The following is a 9,463-nucleotide window of genomic DNA, read 5'->3' on the forward strand; positions in this document are numbered from 1 at the left end:
AAAGTCCAGATATCAAAGCATATATACCATCATAAAATTTTTCAAAAATTGTTGCCTGAAAGTAATCCTTTACACGTTTTCTTCAGTTAATCTACCCAAGGTATGCTGTAATTTTGGAATAGCAATTTTTTTCCTCAAGCAGGGACTATCATTCTTATGCTCAAACTATTACACAAGTGAACACCAAAAAACCCATGCAAGCAAGCAAGCAAGCAAGCAAGCAAGCAAGCAAGCAAGCAAGCAAGCAAGCAAGCAAGCAAGCAAGCAAGCAAGCAAGCAAGCAAGCAAGCAAGCAAGCAAGCAAGCAAGCAAGCAAGCAAGCAAGCAAGCAAGCAAGCAAGCAAGCAAGCAAGCAAACAAAACCATATACACACACATCATCCCTTGGTGGTTGTTTTATTTGACATTTTATTTTCTTCTATATTTTTGTAGTTGTTTTACATATTTTAACTATTTGTAAACTGCCCACAGTTGCTGGGAGTCAGACAGCACATAAATTTTAATAAATTATTATGATTATCACATCCTTCTCATCAAGAAGACTAGAAAGGACACCACAATCTCCCAGGACAATGTCTTGCTGTGTAAAATATTCTTAACTTCCCGCTGCACACTTCTCCATAGCCTAGTAAACTTATAAAATATATTAAAATTAGTTTTAGCCTTGGTTAATGTTTCATGACTTAAGTGAGTAGTTCAGTTAATTTATGATTCAGTGTATTGTGTATATCCAATCTAAGTCAACGGGAGCCAGATATGATCAACTTTCTCAAATTACAATCACAGCTGAATGTGGAACTCTGGATATTATCCTCATCTATGCTTCCACACCAATCAAATTTATTCAATTAAAGTGATCTCACAATACTATGTCTACCTTTAAAGGAGTTGTTTCCATGTTATTGATATCGTTGTTTACCTCGGCACTTCTATATTCACTGCAATTTAATTCAATCCTATTTAGAAAAAAATGAGGGCAATTACATTTTCAGAGGCTATTTCAGATCTTTTCAGATATCTACAACCACCTTCAGCAAAACAGTAAGTATATTATGCTTGCTCCTGAGCATTCATTTGGAAACTGGACAAACTGGACAACACAAGAATACCATTGATGGATTACAGCCCCATCATCCCCAGTCTTCATGGAATTATACTGTTAACACAAAATGATCTAAAACATTTCATAAAACAAACAAACAAACAAAACCCTTTAAAAGCCCTGAATGCCTATTATTCCCTACCTTTCTTCAGATAAAGGACAAGCCATCAGAGTCACTTCAGAGTATTCTTGGATGTTTGGTAATGCTTTTGTAACAGTTTCTTTCATTTGCCCTAAGGAGACAGAAGGTAGAGCAAAAGTTACTACAAGAGCAGTAGGGAGGAGGAGGAAAATAAGTGTTTCAAGATCTTCAACGCTATTAAGGTTATCTAAAAGTCACGCATTCACCTAAATGATCTGTTTTATGTATAGGGGGCATAGAGAACCAGTTTGGTGCAGTGCCTAAAGCATTAGACTGAGTTCTAGTTCTGCCTCAGGCACAAAATTAGCTGGGGGATCACTTTCTCTCACCCTAGGAAAGAAGCAATGGCAAATCATTTCTGAAGAACCTTGCCTAATCTCTAATGTCTCTTCAAAAGGAGAAATGCTCCCCCTTCTGGTTACTCAATTTAATTAACTTCGTAAACAATTCACCCACAGAAGACAAAAAGCTTTCATTCTTCCAAGTTTAGGCAGTTTTAAGGTAGCAGACTAATTAAGAGGCGAGTTACTATTCACAGATTGGGAAGAATGTCCCAAACTTGGTGAAGCCAATTCATAATCACATTTCTGGGTTAAACATTGTCCAAAATTATTGAAAAAGGAGACCTGGATCAATCACCAAGTTTAAAACCAGGAACAGGGTGTCTCTCTTCCATAAATTATTATATTTTTATAGTTTGAATACATATTGCACCTTCTGGATGTGATCGCAATTCTCCAAGCAGAATTTTTATTTGGGCCTGGTGTGTGTTTGCGCGTGTTCCTGCAGAAGTCACAACTGTTCTGAAAGAGCACATGGCAGTGTGGTTCCAAAAGCCTTCAAACAGCTTCTTTTGATGCATTAGTTACAACCCTAAGCCAGAAGGCCTTGCTTTTCATTCATTGAGTCATCTTTCATTTGGACTATTGCAATATTCTGCCCATGAGGCTGCCATTTGGAAATTTTGACGAGTCCAGAATGGAGTGACTTGGGCAGTTATGAGACCCGCACAATTTACTCACACACACATACACACATCATTACTGCTTTGAGAACTGCACTGTTTACTAGTTTGCCCGGGACACTGCAACCGTCATACATATGAACCAGTTGGCGAGTGTCTGAATTTTGATCACGTGACCATGGGGATGCTTCAATTATTATAAGTGTGAAAAATGGTCATAAATCATTTTTCCCAATGCTGTTGAATGGTCACTAAACAAATAATTGTAAGTTTAGGACTCTCTGTATGACATTAGTTATATTGATATAAAGTATCAGTATGTACACTGCTCAGTATTAGCTAAGAATGGAGTAGCATATTGGTCTAACACGGGGTAGGCAAAGTTGACTCTTCTATGACTTGTGAACTCCAACTCCCAGAATTCCCGAGTTAATCATGCTAACTCAGGAATTCTGAGAACTGAAGTTCCATGTAAAGTTATGGAATCAATTGTGAACCAATCAATTACTCTCCACCTAGAAACTAATAATCTGCTCTCTAACAAACAATTTGGATTCAGAAAAAAACTATCCTGTAATCTACAGCTCCTTCACTGCAAACAACTCATCTTGATCAAGGAAAATCTATAGATGCAATTTATATTGACTTCTCCAAAGCCTTTGATTCAGTGGTCCATGACAAACTACTTCAAAAACTCAAATCCTATGGTATCTCAGGATCCCTCCACAGCTGGATTACTGCATTTCTGTCTAACAGGCAACAAGTGGTCAAAATAGGAAGCTCCATATCCACACCCGTCCCTGTTAAAAGCGGTGTCCCCCAAGGTAGCGTACTGGGACCTACACTCTTAATTCTCTACATCAACGACCTTTGCAATCTCATCACAAGCAACTGTGTTCTTTTTGCAGACGATGTAAAACTGTACAACACCACTGATAACACAACTACTGTACAAAAAGACCTAGACTCAGTTTCTGACTGGTCCAACACATGGCAACTCCAAATCTCAACCAGCAAATGCTCTGTCCTACACATCGGCAAAAAGAATCAGAACTTCGAATACAAACTTAATAAACAAATTATCACAGATAATCCCCACTTGGTCAAGGACCTTGGGATATTAATACCAAAAGATCTAAGTGCCAAAGCCCACTGCAACAACATCGCTAAGAAGGCCTCAAGAGTTGTTAATCTAATCCTACGTAGCTTCTGCTCTGGAAATCTCACACTACTTACCAGAGCTTACAAAACTTTCGCCAGACCCATCCTTGAATACAGCTCATATGTTTGGAACCCATATCGCATCTCAGACATTAACACCCTTGAAAATGTTCAAAGATACTTCACCAGAACAGCCCTTCATTCCTCCACTCGAAACAGAATACCCTACGAAACTAGACTTACAATCCTGGGTCTTGAAAGTTTAGAACTATGATGCCATAAACATGATCTAAGTATTGCCCACAAGATCATATGTTGCAATGTCCTGCCTGTCAAAGACTACTTCAGCTTCAACCACAACAACACAAGAGCACACAACAGATTCAAGCTTAATATTAACCGCTCCAAACTTGACTGTAAAAAATATGACTTTAGTAATTGGGTTGTTGAAGCGTGGAACTCATTACCGGACTCCGTAGTACTATCTATCTATCTATCTATCTATCTATCTATCTATCTATCTATCTATCTATCTATCTATCTATCTATCTATTCGATTTTTGTGCTGCTCTTTTCCTTAGACTCAGGGCGGCTTACAACATGTTAGCAATAGCACTTTTTTTAACAGAGCCAGCCTATTGCCCCCACAATCCAGGTCCTCATTTTACCCACCTCAGAAGGATGGAAGGCTGAGTCATCCCCTAACCCCCAACATTTTACCCTTAGACTATCCACGGTTGACCTCTCCAGATTCCTAAGAGGTCAGTAAGGGGCATACCTAAGCGCACTAGAATGCCTTCTGTCCCCTGTCCTATAGTCTCTCCTATATTTCGTATTTCTTCTCTACTATATCTTCTATAACCTTCATTGTGTATTATTGTGTATTGGACAAAATAAATAAATAAATAAATGTCATAGAAGAGCCAACTTTGTCTACCCCCGGTCTAACAGAATAAAGAACCTACCCATATTGCTAAAAATGAACCAAAGGCATTGTTTCTTGTTCCCAAAGTGCTTCTGGAATTCAGAATCAGAATATTCTCCACAAAGCTTCTTAGAAATGCATGTAGTCCTTGACTTACAAGAGTTTATTTAATGACTGTTCAAGCTTACGGCATTGAAAAAAGTGGCTTAGGACCATTCTTTACACGACCGTTGCACATCCCCATGGTCATGTGTTTTAAATTCATATGCTTAGCAACCAGTTCACATTTATGACAGTTGCAGTGTCCTGGGCTCTGGAGATTAGACTGGTCCCCAGTCTAGCACTCTTTCAGAAGGTCCTGAAGATGTAGTTCTGCCAGCTGGATTGGAGGACCCAGAGCAAGAATAGAGCCCATTCAATGGCTAGTATGAAGAGTTCGGGTTTTGCCCCGTGTAATATTTTGAGTGTCTATGCGACGTTTCGGTGAAATCACATTCACCATCATCAGGCTGAAGTTTTAAGCTTCGTGTTGCTGTAAATATGAAATGTTTGTAACTGCCATTTCTTCCTTATATATAGTGTTGGGGGTGGAGATTTGGTTTGAATGTAGCAAATAGATTGGGTGATTATGTTTTAGTGATTTGATTGGTTGGTGGAATCACACTTACTTGGAAGATTGATATGGTGATTATTCTGATATGTTTTTTTGTTTAAATGCAGTTACAAACATTTCATATTTACAGCAACACGAAGCTTAAAACTTCAGCCTGATGATGGTGAATGTGATTTCACCGAAACGTCGCATAGACACTCAAAATATTACACAGGGCAAAACCCGAACTCAGAACAATCTACATACATATACCCGTGAAAATCTACGAAAACAAATATATATATATATATATGTGTGTGTGTGTGTGTGTGTGTAGATTGTTCTGAGTTCGGGTTTTGCCCTGTGTAATATTTTGCATATCTATGCGACGTTTCGGTGAAATCACATTCACCATCATCAGGCTGAAGTTCCAAGCTTCGTGCTGTTGTGTTCCATTTTACAACAGCACGAAGCTTGGAACTTCAGTGCTGTTGTGTTCCATTTTACAACAGCACGAAGCTTGGAACTTCAGCCTGATTATGGTGAATGTGATTACACAGGGCAAAACCCGAACTCAGAACAATCTACATACATATACCTGTGAAAATTTACGAAAACAAATATATATATATATATATAAAATATATATCACATGTTTTTTTGCTGAATTTGAAAATTAAGGGAGACTAGGATAGATCTATTTCGGCCTTATTTTGGCCTCATCAGCTAGCCATACCCACTATATGTATGTATGTATGTATGTATGTATGTATCTATGTATGTATGTATCTATGTATGTATGTATATATGTATGTATGTATATATGTATGTATGTATGTATGTATGTATTTTTGTCCTTGTAAGCCACCTTGAATAGCCATGTGCAAGCAGACAGCATTATAAATTTTCTAAATAAATAAATAAAATAAATGTAATCCCCTTTTGCAACCTTCTGACAAGTAAAGTCAGGTTCACTTAGCTGTGTTACCAAATTAAGAACTACAGTAATTTACTTCACAACTGTGGCAAGAAAGGTCATAAAATGAGGTAAAACTCAGTTAACCATCTCAACAACAGAAATTTTGGAGTCAACTGCGATCGTGAGACGAGAACTACCCGTATTTAAGAAAAAATAAAATGCAGGCTATAGAACAAATACATTATATATTATACCCATTTCAGGCCTAAGAAAATCCAGGTGGACCTCCACTCTCTCTGAAACTCTCTTCCTTCAAACTGTCCAGCATAAAGTGCTTTTCCTCATCCAAAACTATCACCCTGCAGAAAACATTTTTTTTACTGTTTTTACCAATATGAATCCTTTTAAAAAAATCTAAGGCTCTTTAAACATTTGAATCCTAAATAAAGGTACTTTTATCACATTCCAAAATTCCTATTTTGCTCTTACTCCAAAAATTGTCTAGGACTAGTTGCAGGGGGTGGGGGCGGGGAATTGCTTCTCTACCAGCTCAAACCTAGGTCAAAATTCAAAGAATCCACCTGCAGTAATCACACATGGCAATAAACAAGTCACAAAGTAGGTTATGGAAGAAATTTCCTAATAACACATGTAAGGCTGTGGTGTAACTAGAACTTTCAGTATTTCTCTTACAGCTATGCAATAAACAACTTCCTATACTCTCCTGACTCGGTTTGCAGAAGGAAACTATTTGGAAAGTTCAAACTGTTCAGGAAACAGAAGCATAAACATGAAATGAGGCCTCACCAAATCACCTGGTTCTTCTATATGAATCTTCAGACCTTCAAAGGAACTAACCATGATTGCCCTGTATATTTTTATAAGGTCCAGGGCCCTGTAAAATCAAGAGTACACAACTACATTTCAACTTCAGACATTCACCCTTAACTCAGGGAAGGCTAGAGGATGGTCTGCAGGTGACATTTAAAAAATACCTTGCCTCATAACTTGAAGTTCTGTCTTCAGATCTTTGAGAGGATTTCAAGTGATTCTAATAACTCTAATAATGACTTTAGATCTACATTAAGCAGGACTCAGTTCACCACAGTCCAGGAGCTATAAACAATAAATTCATTTATTTAATACAGAAAAAAAACCATTTGTTGTAAAAAAAAACTTGAGGCTTTAGAGCTGTATTATTTTCCTTCTACACATTAATTGAAAATCAAATTCACAGAAAATGTAAGTGATTTAAATGAGATGGAAACAAACAATAGCATTCAACTACCGTATTTTTGGTGTATAAGACGCACCTTTTTAGTTCAAAAAAGTGCTTTAAAAATTGGGTGCGTCTTATACACCGAATGTCGCCGAGGCCGCCTGGCAGCCCCCGGTGGGAGGCCAGTGGCTCAGCCCCGGGGATGGGCAGGGTGCCGGGCACTGGCAGTTGTTGGCTGAGGTGCCCTCCTGGCAGGGCCTTCCTTCGGTCTTTGGATGTGGGAGAGCTGAACACTCCCCCTCTAGGGCTAATAAAAATAGCTAAAGCGGGGAAAGGAGAGGAAAGCTGGGGGGGGGGATTTTGAGGCAAGGGTGGTGGCTTGGCTTGCCTCGCTCCTATCGGGGACACAGGAGTTTATGCGCACGCACAGAGGGGGGCACGAGAGCGTGGACACACAGGCAGACAGACACAGAAAGAGTTGGAATGGGAGTCTGTACTGTAGGTCATCGGTCCAGGGGTCGCCAACATTGGCCCCTTTATAACTTGTGGACTTCAACTCCCAGAGTTTCTCAGTCAACAAAGGTTGGAAATCTCTGCTCTAGAAACACTCCTTTTAAGGAATATTTCAGATTTATCATCATCACCATATATTTCCATGCACTTCAATTGTGAAAATTGGAGTAGTCAAGAGGGGTCTGTCAAAACCTCATATTATAGTAGTAATATTAAGGCAACCTCAGCAGGGAATTCTAATTGTAAATGATTCTATCACTAGCCATTTCTGTGACTAAAGAAACAACTAGCAAAATGAATTGTCCTTGTTTGTTTGTTTGTTTGTTTGTTTGAGTTAGGGGTTAGGAGTGCAAGGGTCTTCAAACCTGGCAAGTTTAAGGCTTGTGGACTTCAATTCCCATTTCTGAGCTAACATGACTGGAGGAGGAATTCTGGGAGTTGAAATCCACAAGTCTTGAAGCTGTCAAGTTTGAAGTTTGTAAAAAGTATACATGGTTTTAAAAAGTATACATGATTACAAAAAGTACTCTGCTATATTGGTATTTTACTAAACAATATAATACTACACCATTTGGTTCAGAATACTTTTTTCCTTGGTATCGCCCTCCAAAATCTAGATGTGTCTTATACACCGAAAATACGGTATTCTCTTTACATTGTACAGAAATGTTCAAACTAGATCAGATCTTCTTCAGCTTTCAGGTCATCTAAAAGCTATCTATGATGATCTACAAACAGAGATTATTCAGTCTGAAACATCACTCTAAATAAAAACACTTTAAATTTTCATGAAGATCTCACCTTTTTTTTTACCAACAGTGCTTTTCGCCTGAGGATCACTGCTAAACTTAGAAAGCAGATCTGGGTTCTCCTGAGGTGTTTTGACTTTACTCTTAATTCTGACCATTGCAACAGATGCTGTTTTAGCAGGCAATGGAGAAGCACAATGTGTTTTCTTTAGGACTCGCCTCTTCCCAGAATATGTACGTAATTTCACCCAATCCATCCTCTTTTTGTCTGCTTTTCTTCCTTCAGAACTGCTATCTAAAAGGAAAAAATAAGACAAGATCTAAATCAAATATAAGGCAAGGCATCTTTCTGAAGCCCAATGATCTTCAGACATACTTGTTGTCAATACTTGCTCTACCTACTCAAGCCACAAAGGCTCATGAAAACAGAAACCAAGGTACAACAAACCTTGACACAAGAAAGAAATATATCATTTCAGAAAATAAAGCAGTAATACAACTTAATGTGCCCTAAAAAAGAGAAATCAGGATTTGTCTAGGACTTTCTTGAGCAGGCAGTTGGTCTGGAAGACTTCAATTGTCCCTTCCAACTAAGTTATGTTGTCCAGGAACTGCAACAAGTAACTCCAAGTCTATGATTTCTACAATGAAGTCAAATACCAATTGTCCTCCAAGAGAAAGTGCCCCAAAATGTATTTTCTAGAGGAATATTGTTTGTTATACAGACAGGTAACTCAAAAGGTATTAATTAGATTTGCATTAACATATGCTACATCCAGGACTCTCTCAGGTACCATTCAAGAGCCGAAGTGCACATTTTAGCCAATATAAGGGAGAAAAGCAGAACAGCCCAAAATCAGCAGATGAAGAGATGAAGGGGTGGGAGAAATAAAGATGCTTCGATGCAATTATAAAACCAGATCCGACTTTAAAGATTGGGCCCAAACTGAGATGAAACAGGTGTTGCAGGTGAACTTATAGGTTAACGTGACCGCCTGATTTTTAGGGAAGGGTTAGTGAAAGCCCCCCAAATATAATGCTAAAAAACTATTAGCGAAAGGACGAGAACCTCGTATTCGAGACCTCCTATGGCCACAAACTGCACTCTCCGCCCCCCCTCCCCCGCCCGCCACACACACCACCACCACCACAACAACAATCCGCCGTCATCTTCCCC

General features: G+C 38.7%; 1 protein-coding gene across 4 annotated transcripts in view; it reads right to left on the minus strand.

Moving 5' to 3' along the window:
* The window catches only part of MEIKIN (meiotic kinetochore factor), a 36,405-nt gene extending 26,942 nt beyond the window's left edge, over positions 1–9,463 (minus strand). For 2 of the 4 annotated variants that reach the window (XM_070739287.1, XM_070739285.1), the window contains exons 1-4: positions 9,356–9,420; positions 8,339–8,581; positions 1,245–1,335; positions 878–956 (exon numbers count right to left, since the gene is read on the minus strand). In XM_070739287.1, the coding sequence (XP_070595388.1) occupies positions 878–956; positions 1,245–1,335; positions 8,339–8,543 (375 nt within the window). In that variant the 5' untranslated portion in view covers positions 8,544–8,581; positions 9,356–9,420. Of the gene's footprint in view, positions 1–877; positions 957–1,244; positions 1,336–8,338; positions 8,582–9,355 lie in introns of all 4 variants that reach the window. The other 2 variants (XM_070739288.1, XM_070739286.1) reach the window with 2 other exon arrangements.

Source organism: Erythrolamprus reginae, chromosome 2, assembly GCF_031021105.1.
Source record: "Erythrolamprus reginae isolate rEryReg1 chromosome 2, rEryReg1.hap1, whole genome shotgun sequence".
In the NCBI taxonomy this organism is placed as follows: Eukaryota; Metazoa; Chordata; class Lepidosauria; order Squamata; family Dipsadidae; genus Erythrolamprus; species Erythrolamprus reginae.